At 42.4% G+C, this 20404-nt stretch overlaps 1 protein-coding gene and 1 long non-coding RNA gene across 6 annotated transcripts; both read right to left on the bottom strand.

Moving 5' to 3' along the window:
- LOC8078427 (shugoshin-1) lies at positions 2444-7334 on the bottom strand. 5 transcript variants are annotated; one of them, XM_021453707.1, is made up of 17 exons: positions 7055-7334; positions 6780-6955; positions 6613-6650; positions 6357-6465; positions 5729-5752; positions 5564-5632; positions 5440-5487; positions 5269-5350; positions 5035-5092; positions 4760-4877; positions 4623-4667; positions 4465-4506; positions 4283-4379; positions 3958-4018; positions 3603-3689; positions 3228-3527; positions 2444-3152 (listed from the first exon to the last, which is right to left on the bottom strand). In XM_021453707.1, the coding sequence occupies exons 1-17, from the start codon at positions 7071-7073 to the stop codon at positions 2858-2860; spliced, it is 1668 nt and encodes a 555-aa protein (XP_021309382.1). In that variant the 5' UTR covers positions 7074-7334; the 3' UTR covers positions 2444-2857. The 5 variants fall into 5 exon arrangements, with proteins under 5 accessions (XP_021309382.1, XP_021309383.1, XP_021309380.1 ...); XM_021453708.1 differs by having other exon boundaries at positions 2444-3137; positions 3228-3512; positions 4602-4667; XM_021453705.1 differs by having other exon boundaries at positions 3228-3512; positions 4602-4667; positions 7055-7333.
- Positions 11265-15549, bottom strand: LOC110433164. The gene is made up of 3 exons (XR_002450562.1): positions 15012-15549; positions 12145-12277; positions 11265-11534 (listed from the first exon to the last, which is right to left on the bottom strand). It is a non-coding gene; the product is annotated as an uncharacterized LOC110433164 (long non-coding RNA).

Genomic DNA, 20404 nt, shown 5'->3' on the forward strand with positions numbered 1-20404 from the left:
ACCGGCCTCCAGCTCCCCTAGCCCAAATCTATCGGCGGCGGGTAGCCTTTCACCGGGGGCCTCCACCGCCAACTCCCTCCCGCACTGCAAGGCTCTAGGATGTTAAGCTTGCCGGCGGCTAGCAAGCCTCCCGGCAAATCTGGGCTAGCAAGCTCAGAGGCTCCTGCCGTTCACCTAGAGCACGCCTCCCTCTAGAGTCTGGCTAGCCTCCACCAAGCTACCGAGGTGAGCACGCCTGCATGACGTCGTAGCTCATTTGGTAGAAAACCTAGATGGGGATGCTCTTGTAGGCAATAGTGTTGTTGGTAGAACTCAGTGGATGTTATTGCTATTAGAGATTCAGATTTGTTGCACTTTATAGATGGAAAAACCAACAAAGTCTCAAGCAATGGGATCCTTTTGTCGCCAAAGTTTTCAATAAAATATGCGTAGAAGAAGTGCTTGCCCACAACAAGCCACACTGTTGCTGACATAGTGTCGGCTATGATAATTTGGTGAAGAAGTTCTTTGACCGAACAAAGGGACCATACACCCAAGAGCAAATGAAGAAACAATATACACAGGCAAGACCTTGAGCATGACAACCACTGGTTTGGGATGAAGCTTTTGTCACTGCCACTTGATTAATAGACTTCCTAGCAAGGTCATGCATGGCCAGACCCCTCTCAAGTTCCTGTTTCATCATACACCAGATTACTTAACCCTTCGTATGTTTGGTCATTGTGCATGTTGGCCTAATCTTTGCACTTGCAATTCCAAAAAACTTCAATTCTGATCCAAACAGTGCATGTTTCTTGGCTACAGCAATATGCACAAAACTTTAATTCTGATTCTTGGTTGTAATCTTATATCTTGGTGTGATAGGAAACATGCCATGGTTTCCAAGTCGAGTACAAAAGTTGAGTATAAAGCTTTAGCCAATGCAACTACTGAAGTAATGTGGGTTCAGAATCTACTTGATGAATTAGGTATCTCACATCCTAGTGCGTCGTGTTTATGGTGTAATAATATTGGCTTAAAGTATCTCTCGGCTAATCGTGTGTTTCATGCTCGGTCAAAACACATCGAGATAGATTATCACATTGTAATGGAACAAGTTGCTTCTAAGTGCTTGGATCAGCACTTCAAATCAGATTGCTGATGACTTCACCAAGGCACCCTCGGTAAGGCAAACGGTGTTATTTAAAATAATCTCAACTCCACTAATATGTTGTAATTGTTGGGGAGTGTGGAAATATTTTATGTGCACAGTTCCTATTGTCACGGTTTTGTGGTTTGCTACTCATGGCAGGTTGTTGCGGCTCCAAGAGATAGGATAAGATATCACCTAGCTTGTTGTAATCTTGTGTTGTAAGTTATTTAGTTTGTAGATGCTTGTTGTACAGTTCTAATCGCCACGGTAGAGGTTGTTCCTAGCTATATTAATACAGAGTCTCGAGCCTGAGAAGGCATCACGTTACAACCACTTCCACACAATGCATGTACCAATTTTAGCCTTCAGAACCCAACACTGTGTGACGAAGATGGCACCAAGGGGAACATCACAACTAAACCTCAGAGCCTATTGTAAGGACATGTTTAGATCTGCTTAAAATTAAATTTTGGCTGAAAATCAAATGCAACATGTAGATGCAACACAGGATGACGGTGCTAGGTGTGATTACCCATGCACACAACACAGATGTTTTTTTTTTGTCGCAAATACAGATTACAGATTCTGGGTTTGGGGTTGGAGAGTGGCCAATCGATCAGTGGTGTGTAATATACGGAAACCCTGGTTCCGCAATTAGAGGGCGATCATGGCTCTGAAGATCATCTCATCAATGTCACGATCTACAGAGCAAGGCAGTATGGACAAAACAGAGCTCTTCGCTCGCATCAAGCCATGGCAACCTGATCATCGTCGACCACAGCTATTGCACGAAACAGGAACTAGTTTTAGATAGAGTAAAAAGAAACTTGGTCCTTTTCAAAACTAAGGTGTCGTTCAAGAACATCAAGGGGGCACAAGTGCATCAAGGAGACGCTGTCAAGCTGGCGTGCCATGCTATGGCGTAGCTTTGGAGAACGTGAAGCTGATTGTCAAGGGCGGCAATGGTGACGGCAAGAGCACTCGTTTCAGAGTGCGGAATGGAGGAAATCAGGTACTGTACTTTTGCTCCACAGCCATGTACATGTACTCCAAGCAATTGATCAACTAGAAGATGAAAACAGATGGACAGGAAGAGATGGTTTGGTTGTACAAACATATATGAACGAACATGAACAGATACACCTTTTGCAGCATTACAGGGGGAGTGAGAATTCAGTCACCTTTAAAAATCAGCAAACTGACAGCAGGTTGCATTCATTAGCTAAAAATTTCACAAAGAACAAGTCGCATTGTGAGTAAGCGCTAAGCCTATGTACGTGCCAAACACACAAAAACCGCAGAGGTTATCAATTCTCAAAGGACAGACCAACCATGAATGGGAGGATCTGGTTTCTGGTAGCTAAGCTTCTATATCAATGTCACACAAACAGAATAAAGTTTGACATGTACAGCATACCAAAAGCTTGCCAAATTAAGAGCAAGCTTAGCATGTACAATGGCAATTGTTCAGAAATCATACTACATCGAGTTAGCAAGAACAACAATGAGCAAGACAACATATTTTAGGAAAGGAGAATGGTATATCTCCACTAGTGCTAGCTACTACATTGACAAGGTGGATACAGGTTTTGGTGGTTTATTTGAAGCAGAACAAGATGTCCAAGCAATCACTTATTCTGGGGCACACAAAAAACTGGAGGATACCAGCTAAGGCTAGTCAGGACAGCGAGCTACCATATGTCAAAATAGTCATCCTCCTGGTAGTTAAGGTCGGCGCATCTTAACATTCAAGGGTTTCTCCTTGTATGAGACAACCTTTTCAGCAGCTCGCCTTAGAGACCTCCTTCCTGATATCTGCTCTTCATTAGATTTCCTCATGGAACAATTATCATTCTGCTCTTGATTTGTCCTCTGCTCCATGGATGCATTTGAACTGGAACCGGCCAAAGAAGCAACAACATCTTCGTGCACAGTCTCAACAGTGATATCCGTGTCCTCAGAAGATACTGAATTCAGTCTTGCAGATTTTCTCCTTTGAGGTTTTCTGCAAATATTAAGGCTAAACAAGGCTGTTATGTTCCAGTTGGAGACAATTGCATCAGCTGAATGCACGCAGTAAGCAGGCAAGACTAACCTCTTTTCTTCCTGGCGCAATGGCTCATTCAAGGGTTTCTCCTTGTATGAGACAACCTTTTCAGCAGCTCGCCTTAAAGACCTCCTTCCTGATATCTGCTCTTCATTAGATTTCCTCAAGGAACAATTATCATTCTTCTCTTGATTTGTCCTCTGCTCCATGGATGCGTTTGAACTGGAACCGGCCAAAGAAGCAACAACATCTTCGTGCACAGTCTCAACAGTGATATCCGTGTCCTCAGAAGATACTGAATTCAGTCTTGCAGATTTTCTCCTTTGAGGTTTTCTGCAAATATTAAGGCTAAACAAGGCTGTTATGTTCCAGTTGGAGACAATTGCATCAGCTGAATGCACGCAGTAAGCAGGCAAGACTAACCTCTTTTCTTCCTGGCGCAATGGCTCACAGGTAGTCGTGTCTAGTTTGGTATTTACATCCTCTATGGCTGACCGTTTTTTTGAGCACCTGCATACAAACTTTCTGATTCAACAGCTGCTTTGGGTGAATTATGTGAAGTACAAATGAGATACCATCAGATTTCTGTATTTTATCAAAAGAAAATCAGGGTTTCTAAGTCTTCCAGGTTTCAATTTAGTTTAATGGAACAAAATAAATCCTGTTAAAGGGCCCTTTGGGGGTGAAAACCAGACCATACACTTAGAGCCATCCCAGAAATTTTCTCAGTTCTGGCTACAATTGCATCTTAAACAACAATGAAAAGGATGATCCTTACCGCTTCATAGCGTTGTCTTCTGGTGGCTCGGGAGGGTCAACAGTATTGAATAACAGAGATGCTGTAAAAGAATTGTAATTGGGTGAAGATTAATAATTCTTCAAAATCTGTGTTCAGAAAAAGCTGCAGCAATTAGCTTGTACTTGGGAACTATCCTTGGGGTTTAAGATTAGAATTTTCTAGCATACAATATGTGCTTAGGAGAACAAATAGACCAGAATGTATCTATTCAAACTGGATATTGGAATTGTTTCATCTGGAATTAACTGGATAACTATAAATAAATGGCACATAAGAAATGATATGGAAAGATGAGGGCCATTACATTCACTTCCTGTCAAATGGTCTTGTTTACTGTTGAAGGCCTTATCACCAATTTTATTAGACTGAACACCAGCTTCCCTGGAAGCTTCCTGTATCTCCTGAATTACATAATAGGCAACAAGTATTAAATCTGCCAGTGGTTCCATCATTAATCTTTAACTGGTTATTAAATGCACCCCATACCTTCAAATTTGTTTTTTGTGGTTGCTCATTTATCTCAGTTTCCTGATAGGATCAGACACCAGGGGTCCAAAGATCAACATATTAATTAACATCAATGACTAGAAGCTGAATAAAACTGCAAGATAGACATATAGTACCTCGAATTCTGAAGCCCTTACCAGTTCATGCACTGTTGCACTGCACTCATTTTGCAGTGACTTCTCCTGCACAGTATATCACCAAATATTGCACAGATCAGAACCACCCAATATTAATTAATCCTTTTAGAGAAGAAAAACATATGAAATAGTCTTACCACATGTTTTCCAGTGCTTTTCCTATACTGTTTTTCCTCATGCAATGTATCCTGAGATACTCCGCCGATCTCACAGGAACCTTGGTTCAGCCTCGAAGACCTTCTCCGTTGAGGCATTCTGATCATACAATTAACCAACAGTAGTAAAAAGTTTCAATCAGATAGTATTGCTGCAAAGACACATTTCATAAACAAGAACAACCTCATGACCAAATCATGCTATCTTGATTTAGACGCAATTGCAGCTTGAACATTAGTAAATAGATAAAATATACCCCTTTTGTTTTCCATCTCGTGGTGGCTCTTGGCAGACGGTATTTGATGATACGTCAGCTGAGAAGAAATTGAATCAAGTGAAAATTAGAACCTTAACAGTGCCTGACTCAAAGCAAATAAAGATGTAGAATATACAGTGCTTTATGCTTTATGTTAAACACAGATGACATGAAGGGAAGTATGGAAAAATGAAAAGTCCACAAAATAAAACAAGAGAATAGAGTGAGATTTACATTGAGATTCAACCAAATGGTGTTCGACACCACTGGTTTCCGAGTCAACTCCTGCGACTATGGAACCTGTGCCTTTCAAGACCTAATTCCATTACAGAAGGAAAAAATTCAGAATTATAGTAGTTGTATATTAACGAAGTGATTCATTTTACTTACACATTTGATACCTACCTTAGCTTTCAGTCCCTTTCTCTGTTCTTTGGCAGCGTTTTTATTTCTCTGCAAACATATATGAGTATAAAATCATGGAATCTACAATGAAAAAGAAGCCAAGTTAAAGCATACTCTTACTTACATCAAGCTCTGAACCCTTTACTTTAAGCAGTGCTGCTGTACAAGAAAGCTCGTGCTGCAATAGCTTAATCTGCAGATCATATCCTCAAATTACGAAACCAATAACAACCATATTCAGTACTGATAATCAATGGATATCAAAACATAGAAGAAGCTGACAACTTACTCGATCTTTCCCTGTGTTTATTTCCTGCAATGAAGCACAGAACAGAAATATCAGGCAGTGCACTATTTTGCACCACAAAATAAGCACTATGTGTGTAATACTTTGACCCAAAATGTAGGTCTAGGTCCATTAGGACATTGATAGTGTCCATCTGTGCGATATGACACTTGAACCAATATAACATATATAAATACGTATTTTAAATAGAAAGAGTTATATATTATTCAGATGAATCTATTATGTCAACTTTATGTTATTTATCTATTTGGTTTTTGGCTATTAACAGTCAAAGCTAAAAACGGATAATGAAGGCAAACCTAAATGAACTTATATTTGGGATCAGAGATAGTATAAAGTAAAAGGATAGCATACATAATTTACTCAACTTTTCACATCCAACATAATGGAGTTAAACTCAACACATAATTTGGGGCAAAACTGTGTCTGAACTGCCAAAATTGAGCACTTGTCCTTTCTAAAAAAAATAGTGTTATTGTGGTGCACAGGCATAACTCACATGATAGCATGCCATTCAATTGGATTGCCAACAAAGGAACAGCACACAAGAGCAAAAGATCAATGTTAATGCATCCATGGTGAGAAACGGAGTGGATGGATGTAGACGAACCGCAAGCATCTGGGAATTGTTTTGTGCAAGGAGTAGATTCTGTTGTTTCGATGCTTGCAGCACAAGACGGAGCTTGTATATCTCAACCCTGCTGAGGTCAATGATCTTTCTGCAGAGAAGGAAAGCTAAGCTACATTAGTTAGGAAAGAAATAGCGATCCCCACCCCCCTCACCAACCCACGCACACCCACCGACAAACACACCCACACATTTACAGCAACAAACAAGGAGGGGATGGAGAGGCAAGGCAACATACGTCTTCTCATTGAGCAGAGCCATCAACTTGGCGTTCTCCTGCGACAATGCGAGCAATTATCGAGCTCAGCGACTAGATTGTCCAATAGAAAACGTAATCGAACTGATATGGCACGAGTAACCTCGAAACGGCAGTTGGATTGTTGGAGCTAATGTGACGAAGCTCACCTTGACGAGGTCGGGGACGGCGATGAATCTGGCGGCGTTGGGCTTCCCAGTGTTGGTGATGTCGGCGAGGGCGACGGGCTTATTCCCTTTCCCCGGCGGCGACCGGAGCGTAGGGCCACCACCGCCGCTAGGGTTCGGGTGCGGAGGGTTCAAGCCACCGCGCGCCGCACCCCCTCCTGGTTCAATGGGCCGAAGCTCGAAGGTGAGATGACGCGGCGTGGAAGGGCGGAGAAACCAGAATGGAGCCGGGAGGGGGGGGGGGGGAGATGACTTACCGGCAGCGGTGGAGGCCATGGAGGTCGCGCGTGCCCGCAGGGGTGAGGGGCGCGGTCCGCCGGCGAGGGGCTCAGGTGGCGAACGGGCGGCGCGGGCGCTGGGACCTGGAAGCCCAGCGCAGGGTGTAGACCGCGTCGGCAGTGCGCGGAGGGGTCCAGGCGGCGTCGGCGGTGCGCGGAGGGGTCCAGGCGGCGGCGGCGATGGCTCCGGCGTGCCGTGATGCGAGCCTGCGGGGGGGAGGGGAAGGAATTCGATTTTGGAGCGCGGGCCGCGGGGTGCGAGAATTCGGGGGGTCGATTGGGCTGCCGGCTGCGGGAGGAGATGGTGGGGCTAGGGTGTCAGGCTGCCCCGCGGTGGGCCCAATCGAATTCAAAATCGGAGCGGGTAGAGATGGAAATTGGAATGCACTGTTTCTCGCCAGCAGAATTGTCGATTTGTGTGGATCGTAGAGCCTCAACAATTCAACATCCAGATGCTGAGAGGAGAAGAACAATATTATTGTTACGAATAAATTTACTATACTACACTCTTAATAATGATATTTGTTGAATATTGTCTTTGCTAAAAGACATTTTAATTATGTTAATTGGCCCCCAAGACACTATGGCTATTAGAATTAGAGTGATACTCCATCTGTCTCGAAACAAGTGTTTTTTTTAGATTTTGTACTATATGTCAAAGTTTCTTAAATTTAACTAGATTTATACAAAATATTAGCCATATTTGTATCTCCAAATAAGTTTATTATAAAAATATATTGAAGAGTCAATCTAATGATACTTATTATACACATTCTAAAACACAAAAAGCATCCCCTACATTATTGCATCCGGGTATGCTTTTGAACAAAATAACAAGAGTTAAATACACTAGTGGTCCAAGTTATGATCTGCCAATTAGGCCATAAACTCTGAAAACATATTTTTAGGCTACCAAAGTTGTTTTATGATGCACCGTAGGTCAGTCTAATCTATGTGAGCACATGTTGTCTATATGGCATGGCCAATGTGAACACTAAAATATGGGTCCACGTGTCATTGGAATGTATCCCTCAAAGACGAGCCACAAAACAAAGGTATATGACAGGACTTTGCTTTTTGCCAACCCAAGTGCAATAGAGTGCACGTCCAAATCCACTCTCTGTCGGTTTTCACGACGTGGGAAATGGAGCGTGCACTCATGTGGGTTTGACCGAGGCAGGGGCGTGTGTTTTGCGTGTGGTGGCGCGTTGAACTACTGTATATACACGCAGGGAGCCCATTCGCAAAAGAAAAGGGCATCACGTCCATTAAGGTGTCCCCAACAAGGATCAAGGTTCCTTTTTCTGTTCTTATCCCCTAATCTACTACTTCAAAGCAGTGTTCCTAAGACAGGAAGAACTCGATTTAGTGTCACCTAATCTTTAATCATTTAACGGTAGAGGGGAGTAACTCACTTTTAGCCCTCTACAATTGAAGATCTCATGTACTTAAATAACAAGATTGAATAGGCCACAAGGCTAGAGAAAAGGTAGGTTAATTGTTCTAGGATTGGTTCTCATTGACAAGTGATGGGAGTATTATGCTTTCAATACCGATGGCAACATGGAACAAGCGAAAGAAAGAGCCATGAAAGCATAAACCTCAACTGCAGATCCTAGAAGAAAGATAGCATGGTCTTGTAGAAATATGCCCATAAGAATTCCAGGAACAATCAAAGCTATTTGGTATTTGCTTGACTTATAAAACCCTGGAACCTTTGAGTTTTATTTTGAAAACTTATAAAAACTCTAGAATAATGGTGAAACAAAGAGCTTTGAGACATAGTACTTGACTTGATTGTTTTGTCTTTTCATTGCTCAAGACCCAAATATGGGTAAGTTTGAAGGTCAGATCAGTTTGTCTAATCCAGAGGAGAACTTTTGTTTGAAAGCATGTGTACTTTTTAGGCATGAAAGCATTGAAGTAATTCCTGATCCATTACTAAAGTTAAGTTTTGCTAAGGGACTAGCAAAGGGTAAGCTTGAGGGAGCTTGCTGACGGTAGTTAACGTCAATATTTTATAGTCAAATAAACATGCATAGGGACATATTTAAGATCACTAATAAAGGTTTAGGGTTTAAATTAATAAATTTCATGAGTTTTGGTGAATTATTATTTTCTACGGGATATATCTAAGAAACCGTCAAGAGGGATCTAATTGTCAAAAGAAACGATAGAATTCCACAACAAAAAATATGAGAGAAGACTCTAGAAGGCACTACAAGGAAAACCACTAGAGATGGGCCCGAAAGCCTGCCATAGTGGGCTGGCCAGGCTGGGCCTAGGGTCGGCCGGTCTGACCTGAAGCCCGCTCACCTTCAGCTTCTAAAAGCTTTCTCCATCTCCTTCTAGGATGCATCTCCACCGTCCCTTAAGTTGCTTTGATCCAACGGCTCACGTTCATCCCACCGGGCTATATAATCAGACCCCTGCCCTCCTCCCTAGAGCTATCCTAAAACCCTAATTCTTATTCTTCTCTAAGGATTAAGAGAGGGGTCCCATAAAAGGATCTACCTCCTAGAGCCAGCCATCAAGAGAAGATTAGATCTCCATAGGATCTAATCATATGCATAAAAATAGAGAGCTAGAGAGTGATGAAAGAGTTTGGAGGAGGTGTCGGCCTATCGGTGCTCCCTCTAAGTTCTACTTGATCTCGTCTTCGAGATTTCTCTGGTAATCAACTTTTGATCTAAGTTTACTTTGTTTATGTTGTTCAATTGTTTGTGACTCTTTTGAGTGCTTTATTCCTGCAACTAAGAGGGAGTAGAGTATTTATCTTAAATGTAGGCGTGGTGCTTGGGCTTAGGTTAATCGTGAAAGTCCCCTATTTTCTAGATTTTTGTGGTAGTTCACGGATGTGACAGACCCATTGATTCCTCTGTAGTCCACATCCAGTTAATAGGATTGATAGGTTTTATGGTGCTTGTCGAAAAGAAACTTTATATATTCTTTATAAGACAACCACCGAAGTTGGACAATATAAACATAGTTTACCCAAGTTTGAATAGACCCAAAATTATCCTTTCTATGCTCCTATTTATCCTAACCTTGTTATACTCTTAGTTATCTTTCACCTCCACCCTGTTGTCACCTCTTTTGTTGAGTTAGATCGTAGTTAGTCTCACATATTTCCCTATGGATACGATAATTAAAACCTCCAGATGAAAGCTACAACTGTATTCGTGCGCTTGTGGATCTTTCTTTGTGATTATTCTATGTACGTTAAAAATAGCAACACTCTTCCACGTATATAACTGAGCAACCCCTAGTTCCCAGTCACTCTGTCTCTCTTATTCTCTTTCTCTCACCGCCACCCACCACAGCCTGACCCCCTGAGACAAAGACACACCCGCCTCGCTTACTCCTCGCTTCCTCCATAGCTCCACCACGGCATGGATCTGGCGGGGAGGAGGCCTTCGGAAGAGGATCCGGTGGGATGAAGCCCGGCGACGGCGGATCCAACCCACGCCACGGCCTCCTCCCCTCCCTTTTCCCCTCCCTCCATGGATCCACCACAATGTGAAATCCTGCGGGGAGGAGGCCTCCAGCGGCAGATTCGATGGGTTGGAGCTAGCCAGTGGTGGATCCAAGGATCTGGCAGGTGAGGAGCCTTCTGGTGGTGGGCTCCACGACAAGCAATGCGGCTGTGCCTCCTCTCGGCGGTTTCGGCTCATGGGCTGAGAACGGGCTTGTCGATGGGCTTAGGAATGGGCTCACCGATGAGCTCAGGGATTTTTTTTAATTGATTAACCGAAGTGGATAAGCAACTGCCTCCATTAAGATTTGATTAACCATGACCTTTTGATAGAGGCGAATCAATTGTCTGCCTCGGTTAATCGTTTTTTTCCTGCTTTGGTTAAAATCACGGTAGTAATGATCATTGTTAAGATTATAAAATTCATTTTTTATTTCAATGATCTTAGATAGAGAAAAGACCTAAACCAAAATTGTAGTTAGACGACACTACACAACACGCAACAAGCACATACTCTCTCCATCCCAAATTATAAGTCATTCTAAGAATCTTGGAGAGTCAAAGTATCTCAAATTTGACTAAATTTATATGATAGAATAATAACACTTGTGATATCAACAGTATCATTAGATTCTCTATTAATTATATTTTTATAGTATATCTATTTGATGTCACAAAATTTTGTAATTTTTTTTATAATTCTGGTCAAATATGAGAATCTTTGACTCTCCAAGATTTTTTAAAATGACTTATAATTTGGAATAGAGGGAGTATTATATAGATAATGATTAGCCACTACGGCCAACGCATATCAAACCAAGCCCTGCGCCGCCGCGTAAGAAACTACTCCTTTCTGCTGATCTCCGCCGCGGCGACAACCAGCAGTTCAGCAGCAGCCTTGTATTTGTCAGGCCATGACGACGACGAGAGAGCTCTTTGAGCTACGATCCCTGCCAGCATTGGATTCCTCACCGACGCCTTCACCTGCGTGAAAACACGCTCACTGCTGTCATCCCGAGTAACATCAGCCTCCGAGTGACACAATGTGTTGCTAGTCAAATACGAAACGGATCAAACATAAAGAAGATAAATATGATTACAATATTTTTAAACTATTAATACAAATAATATTATATATATATATATGATAATGTTTCATTAATAAAATATAACATAACATGATTGCAGCATTTTTGCTAAGTCCTCTTTGTTTCTAGAGCACTGCCATATATAATTACAATATATATTGTGATGCCACTTTATTGTTATCTATGCCGAATGCACTTATAGTGACCGGTACAGTGTCTGTGCTAACGCCACGGTTTTATTTCAAATGTTAATATTATTTTATGATGAAAACAAATGGAGAGCAACACTTATGTTGTAAAGGGAAACATTTGAAATGAAACCTATTTGATAAACCTGATAAAGATTATTTATACTTCGGCATGGCAAGAGCGTCAGCAGATCAGTAAATGACTATTGTTCGCCTAGCTAAACAATCCGAAGAGACTACCAACAAAGCCAATTTCCATTTTGTCAAATTCAAAGATAAAACATGGATTCACGTTGTTCAACAACACCCATATTCCACCTTGAGATGAAGTCGAAGAGCTTTGTGTAGGCGTAATTAAGAATAGCAACCTCCTCTAATTTGATTTCACTTGCGCCAGTGCATATGCTCACACCTGTGTCGTGCTGCTCCCCACTCAGGCGATGGAAGCTCCCTGAGAACATGTTGTATCAATTATCATGATCGTTATGGCTAAACACTAACCCAAAAAAAATAGTACAAATAAATAGATCATTCTTTGTGAACCTGAGGGAAGTACATTTTAGTATGCCTTGTTTCCTTGAGGGAAGTACATTTTAGTGTGCCCTGTTTCCTTGAACTTGACATCAGTGAAAGCCCTAGTTTGGTTTTGGATAATTGATGAAACCCTAAGTACTGACCTCTATACTAAGTGTGTGTAGACTTAATGAGGTTGGTACATCCCAAGTGATGGAGCAAGTGATGATGATGGTGATGACCACAAGATGATCAAGTGCTCAACTTGGAAAAGAAGAAAGAGAAAAACAAAACCCTATGAAGATCAAGGCAAAGGTATTGCTTAGGGTTTTGGTTTTGGTGATCAAGACACCATAGAGGGTGTGATCACATTTAGGATAGATAGCTGTACTATAAAGAGGGGAATTCTTTGGCTAAGCGGTTATCAAGTGCCACTAGGTGTCATTGTTCATGTGTATGCATTTAGAACCTAGTGAGCTAACTTAACTCCTTCGAAGAAAAATGATTGTGAAAATGCTAACACACGTGCACTTGTTGGTACACACGTTGTGGTGTTGGCACACTTTGAGAAGGAGGTGGAGTTTGAAGGGTAGAGAGAGGAGATTCGGCGCTTTTCGAGAAAATGAAGTGCATATTTTCTATTGCGCCGGAGGAAAAATTTAGAGAAGTCGCGGGAGTGTTTCTCGCTGAGGAACACTCACCGGACGCTGGCTCAGAGGCACCGGACGCTGTGTCTGAGCGTCCGGTGTGCAGGCGGCCTGGCTCAGCTAGGGTTAGGCACCGGACGCCAGGCACCGGACGCAAGCTGGAGCGTCCGGTGCTCTGAGTCCGGTGTCCGCGCGTTTTGCAAACCTCTCTGGGTGTGAGTCCGGTGAGCACCGGACGGTCCGGTGGCTCGCGTCCGGTGACCTTGCAAGTTTGCGGAGCTCTCTGCGCATGGGTCCGGTGTGCACCGGACGCGTCCGGTGCCAACCTGCTCAGCGTCCGGTGCTCTGCAGGTTACCGTTAGACTCTGACACGCGGCTGACGTTGGAGCACCGGACGCTGAGTCTGAGCGTCCGGTGCCCCTTTAAGAGCGTCCGGTGACCCCGCAGTTTGCCCAGTAAAAGAGCCAACGGCTCTATTTGCTTGAGGGGGTATAAATACGTGTTTGGCCGGCTTAGGGCTCACTCTCTTGGCATTCTAGCATACATAACATCCTTGTGAGCCTAAGCAAACACCTCCCACTCATCTCCTTCATAGATTATACATCTTTGTGAGATTGGGAGTGATTCCAAGTGCATTTGCTTGAGTGATTGCATCTAGTGGCACTTGGAGATCGTTCTAGCTGCGGTTTTCTTGTTACTCTTGGTGGTTGCCGCCACCTAGACGGCTTGGAGCAGCGGAGGAGGATTGGCACGAGTTGGTGATTGTTTGTGGCCATTTCCATGTGATTGTGAGGGGTCTTGTACCTTCCCCGGCGGAGAGCCGAAAGGTAACTCTAGTAAAGTACTCGTGTCATTGAGCTACCTCACTTGTGGGTAGGTTCTTGTGGTGTCCTAGTGAGGACGAGGTTCGTGCTACACCTCTTAGCCACCGAACCACCAAGTGTTGGTCGACACAACGGGGACGTAGCGTGCCGGCAAGCACGTGAACCTCGGGAGAAAAATCTTGTGTCTCCATTGTGTTTGTTGATTGGATTTCTCCCGGTGATTGAACTTCATAATATTGTGATTGGTTCATCCCCTCTACGCGGTGGTATAAAGATCAAACACTCTCTCTTACTTTCTTGCAAACTAGAGTAGCTTACTTCTTGTATAGAAACTTTAGGTAGCTCTCTAGTGTAAGTAGAGACTTAGTTCTTGTGTGCATAGTGATCATAGCAACTAGAAATTGTTGGGTAGGTGGCTTGCAAACACCCCTTTAGAGCTAGAGCAAAAAGCTTCGCTTTGTTATTTACTAACCTCTTGCTCTAGTGTTTTTGTAGAATTTTTAAATAGGCTATTCACCCCCCTCTAGCCATATTAGGACCTTTCAATCAGGCTCGTTACATTCAAGTTTGCAAAAACTATTATAATAAAGCTCTCACGTCAGGTGCCCAAAATCAATATCATGGCATCATCACTAACTATACATGAAACCTGGGAATTTAACAATAGAGCATTTAGTCAGCTTCCAATTCCACGGTATGATGACAATGAAATTCAATTGGAGACAACAGTTATCCAATACCAGTACATGATCAGAACCAAATTAGCAGTAGGCAACATCTAATACTCTAATCCAATATGGGAGTTTGTCTTTCTTCATCAGCCATCTCAAGTAAGGAAATTTTTCTTCTTCTCATGAGACTAATTTGGTAACAACACTCCTCAAATTGCATATATAAAAATATTGCATTACATGTATTCTTCCTAATATCTTCCTAGAAATTAGTTGTGATCTTGTTTTACAAATTAGTTGAGTGCTCATCTAACCTGATAGCATTTTACAAAAACAAAGTAATGAAATAAGCTCTACCATATTGTTTTAGGAATCTACATCTGGACCTATACATATGTGCAGAATAGAGCCGCTTCCATGAGAAAAAAAATTGTTGGCCTATTTCTTGTTCAACTGAATTTCAACAAAAGTATATGGACAGAATGACATGATCTCGAATCCTGAGATAATTTGGGTTGTGCTTTACTCACCAGCTAATGCTCTTCCAAACGCCCTTGAAAACGCCGGCACTGCCCTTAGCCTCCTACACCCGGTAAGGACTTGTATACTGATATTATTTTTGTCAATTGGAAATAAACCAGAATTCAAATATTCCTATTTGAGTAGTGTTAAGCTTTAGATTGGCAATTGAGACTCCAGTTACAGCTTCAGAAAAAAAAAAAGAAAAAAAAGCCAATCGCATTATGACTGTGAATTGAATTTTCTCAGTTCTGGAACGATTTGCCTCCTCAAACACGGCAGAAGCTCCTCTCATTGGATAATTAAGTAATCTCTCATTGAACAAGCACACAAGAATCTCTACTAACCCTTCCTTCCCCTGTCACCTACCTCATGTGCCCAATCCAGGTAGTGCAAAAAAAAAACTAATTACTTTATGGCTATGAATTGAAAATTTTGTGTTTAATATTTTTCTCGACAAATCGAGATAAAGAAAGTGGAGATCAAACCTAGGATCTTACTATTACAATAAAAAATACTATAATTACTCACCAGGTATAGTTGAGATAAATATTTGATATATAGCACAGGTATAACTGAGACATATTTGATGGCACAAGAAACAGAACTTTAGATTTAAATAATATAAATTTATGATGATAAATAATAATTAACAAGAAACATCTACTATATGAAAGATGTGTCCAGTAGGTTATGACGTGATTAAAGAATATAGTTACTAAATCACATAGGAAACCGAACATTCAAAGAGAATCGGTTTTGAATAATCTGTCATTGTCACATGCCTACACAAGCCTAAACGGAGATGGATGAGATGCAAGTATAGGGAATACATCATGGGATTGATTGGCTCACCGATGGAGACTGACCGGTGGCCTGCGGCCTATCGCACCTCCACTGCTGCCGTTGCACCCTGCCGAAAAAGCACCGTGTAGATCCAACCTTAAAGACACCGGATCCGGCCACCAAGGCACCGGATCTAGCCGACGAAGCCATTGCTACCAAGGATAGCAGCTGTGACCCGAGGGTATAGAGAGGCCGCCGCTGCGTTCCTTGCGCCTGCACAAGCCTCACGAAGGAGCGATCCAGCAGTGGTGAGGTGGAGGAGGGAGAGAGTCGACGGCGCTGAGATTGGGGCGCCGCCCGTGCCTCTCGCTTGTGGACGACGTGAGGTCAACATTTTTTTTTCTTTTTTCGGAGGGAGGAGGAACGAGTAGGGATCGAACCCTGGTTGTTGTGATCATGAGACCCGCGCGAGCGTGGGCATGGGTGAGATGACGCGAGGATGTGTAAGGTCGTGATCATACTTCTAATCTGGGCCATATAATCTGTAGGACATGTGTTGTGAGTCGTTGATCTTGCATGTCGAATTTGCCTAAAGAAGATTTCAACTATAGCTATGACCATAGATTAAACAAATTATAAATATAAATTAAGAATGATGAAAATAAATGACAAATAGAGAAATGAAAATACCAAATTGCCCCTTATCTCTTCATCTCCATCTTTCTGGTGAGTGGTGAGTACTGAGTTAGTTAGTGACACGTGAGCTCTCAACTCTCACATTTCTCGTCTCTCTCTCTCTCTCTCTCTCTCTCTCTCTTATATATCCTCTCCATCTGATCTGCACTCTCTCTCTCTCTCTCTCTTTGATTTGTCTTTCCCCGCGTTGGAAGAAACATGTGCTCAGCCCAGCACACCATGCATGGAGCAGCGCGGCTGGTGTTCTCCCAGGTGGGATGGAGCGTTTAGGCTGGCAGCGCGGCGGCGCTCGACCCGGTGCGCCCAGGAGCAGGTGGCAAGGAGCGTGGTGCCACGACACCTAGTCCTGCACAGCAATGAGCACCGCAACGTCACAAGCCGGTGGAGCGCATGCGCATTCGTAGTTGATCCCGAGCAATCGGGCTTAGAGTACTACTAAAAAAATCTTTTACGACGCGTTTTGAAATGGGTCTCGAAGACGGATAGAAATATGAATCGCCTCGGGATTAACTGAGGCAGTCGCTTTTTATTAACCGCGATGGTGACAATGAACCAACTCGCAAAATCAATTTACGAAAGTGGTTATAAAATAGCCGCCTCCTAAAATATATTAATGGAGGCAGACCTTATAAGAGGCTCGCCTCCAAAAAATACTCCTATTTTCGGAGGCGGACCTCCTAACTTGCCCACCTCAGAAAAAGGGCCAAAGCCCAAACAGGCCCATACTGATGCTCGATAGGTGCTCAAGTATAAATTTCTAACCTAGAATTTCACTCAGAACTCACCCTCTCTTTCTCAAACAGCGCTAGCCCCTCCCTCTTGTGCCCGAGCAACAGCGCCTCCCCTCCCCCTCCTTAATATAAAACTATGTGCAAGCTGATAATGTTTGCAGCTGAATATTCACTTATGTATTTTCTGTTTAGGTGACACACTTTTAGACATTGCAAAATCAACTCCTAACAAGCTGAGAAAAAGTTATAAAATGATATAATTTGCATGAACATGTATGCATAGATCTAGGAGTCAAGCCGGTTCGTCGTCAACGAGCAGGGGTGCTCAAGCATCAACTTGCCGGTTCGCACCCATAGGTGCCCACAGGATGGTTGGGGATGGCCTGAGGGCGCCGGGCCACGCGCACGTGCGTCCCGAGCAGGGGCGGCGCCGGCAGTTGACGCATCAGCCAACGAGGTCGTGCTGCGAGACTCTGAGACGTGACCCGTGACGATGGTGGTGAATCCGGCGGCAGCTGCTGGTTGGACGGCACTTGCTCGTCGAGCGGCGGCGGCGGCGGCGGCGGCGTCTGCACCCATCGCGTCTGGTCACCGGCGCGGACGTGGCTAGCTCTCCGACGGCGAGGTGCACGCAGGCATGGGCGAGCGGACGGCCGGCAAAGAGCTGCGGCCCGTGATGTCGGTTACGTTTAATCGGGTGGAAGATCCAAACCGACCCGCATTGGACGGATCAGATCGCACGAGCGCTGGATCCAACGGTCAGTGGGCTAGCGGGTGACGTGGACCTACTGTTGGTGCAGGATTCGTTTACAGAGATTGGGCTTCGTTTAGTTGACTCAAAAACCAAATACTTTTTATAATTTCCGTCACATCGAATTTTGCGGCATATGTATGAGGCACTAAATATAAATAAAAAAATAAAAACTAGCTACACAGTTTACCACGAGATGAATATTTTAAACTTAGTTAGTTCATAATTAGACGATAATTATTAAATAAAAACAAAAATGCTAGCATACTTAAAACTCACAAATTTCGGAACTCAAAGGCCTTGCATCTCACGTAGGTATTCCCTTTTTTCCATGGGCATCGCTGAGCTGATGTCAGGCCTTTTTTTAGTTCCGTTTTTTTTTGGTTAGGTACTGTAGTATTTTCATATTATTTAACAGTTATTGTCTAATTATAGATTAACTATTGACAATTATTATTCAATTATAGACTAACTAGACTCAAAGGATTCATCTCGCGATTTACAGATAAATTGTGCAATTAGTTTTTGTTTTCGTCTATATTTAATACTTTATACATATGCCGCAAGATTCGATGTGACGATGACTCTTAAAAGTTTTTGGTTTTTAGCTGAATATAAACAAAGACTTAACAGAGCCAGGCCGTGTGCCATATGTGCTAGGACTGACGTCCCTAGTCTATAACAGATTAGATTACATTTTATTGTGGAGTTACTCCGTCGTCGAGCCGCCGCCGCTTGAGCAATCCCTCGTAAGGCCTTATTTACTTCCTCACTCATTTTGTAAAATAACTAACATTCTTCGTCACATCAAATCTTACTGTATGTATATGGAGTATTAAATATAAATAAAAAATAAATTATATTGTTCGTCCGTAATTCGTAAGACAAATCTTTTAAGCCTAGTTAGTCTATAGTTAGACAACAATTATTAAATACAAAATAATATTTTACAAAATTTTTCACCAACTAAACAAGACTCTGGATCCCTGTACAAACTGGTTTTGGCGTGTGATCCGGAGAGGAGCCTGATATTAGGCCAGTCTCAATAGAGAGTTTCATGTTCCAGTTTCCAACCCATTTGATTTTGAAAATAGTGCAGAAAAGTTTCATAGAGATGAATCTCTCTCGGTTCACATGAAACTCTTATCATCTCTCATTTTATTAATACGGTGTCACATCAGCATATTTAATGTCTATGAAACTCTGATGAAATCGTATTGAGACTGACCCGGTTCACATGAAACTCTTATCATCTCTCATTTTATTAATACGGTGTCACATCAACATATTTAATGTCTATGAAACTCTGATGAAATCGCATTGAGACTGACCTTAAGGCCTCTTTAGCACATACTCCATCCCATTGAAAGTGATGTTTTGGACTGTGTCATCTTGTTTGACCATTTGTTGTATTCAAAATTTTTGTATAAATATTATATATTTTTTATAACTTATTTTGTCATTAGAATACTTTAATATGATTTATTTATTTTATAATTTGTAAAAAAAATATTAAATAAAACAAATGGTCAAACATGGTACTAAAAAGTCAAAAATATCACTCTTAAAGGGATGGAGCAAGTATCCTTTTGGCTCATGCTTCCACCTGCCACTTCACTGTTAAGCGCTAGAGCCAAATTTCTCAATCTTCTGCCTCCCTCCCTCTCACAGAGGGAGTAGGAGGGAGTAGAAGCCAGTGAAGCTAATGCCTTTTTTAGTTTCAATTTTTTTTAGCAAAATGAACACTGCAGTACTTTTGTTTATATTTGACAAATATTGTCTAATCATGGATTAACTAGGCCAAAAAACTTTCATCTCACAAATTACAGGTGAACTATGTAATTAGTTATTATTTATATTTATATTCAATACTCCATGTATGCATCTAAAGATTCGATGTGATAGAGAATTTGAAAAATTATGCAATTTTTTTTTGGAAACTAAATAAGGCCTAAGAAACAAATCTACTACGTTAGTTCAGAGCACGTACAAACCTTCAGATGGACAGGATGAATGAAATAAGTTATTTCCATCGAGCTTACACCGATGGAGATTCGTAATTATCGAAATTGATCCGATCATCATACTCTGCAGCTCTTCAAGAGAAACGAGTCCAACTCCAGCTTCACTATTCATCGATCCCAATGCTGCCGTGGCAATAGAAACACGTTTCCAGATTCCAGAACGTAGAGTGATGAGAAAAAACAAGCATAGAAACACATTTCCAGATGCAGAGTGGTGAGAAAAGAAAACCACACATTTCCAGAACGCAGTCTCATAAAAAAAAAAACCGATCATAGGATCAACGGTCCAGTCCTGGTCTACGTGGGGAGGACAGAGCAGAGAATAGTCATTCAGCAGAGTGCACAGACACAGCAAGCTTGTCGTGTCCGCAGGCTTTCCACGAAGGAATGGGGCCACGAAGACATCGGTAAAGTCT

Source organism: Sorghum bicolor, chromosome 2, assembly GCF_000003195.3.
Source record: "Sorghum bicolor cultivar BTx623 chromosome 2, Sorghum_bicolor_NCBIv3, whole genome shotgun sequence".
NCBI lineage: Eukaryota > Viridiplantae > Streptophyta > Magnoliopsida > Poales > Poaceae > Sorghum > Sorghum bicolor.

Bases quoted from the DNA above. Each gene is read 5' to 3' on its own strand.
- LOC8078427 (XM_021453704.1), bottom strand. The intron at 5,488-5,563 runs GTAAGTAAGAGT...ATATGTTTGCAG, and splicing joins TAAAGGGTTCAGAGCTTGAT to AGAAATAAAAACGCTGCCAA. The intron at 4,668-4,759 runs GTAAGACTATTT...TATACTGTGCAG, and splicing joins AAAGCACTGGAAAACATGTG to GAGAAGTCACTGCAAAATGA.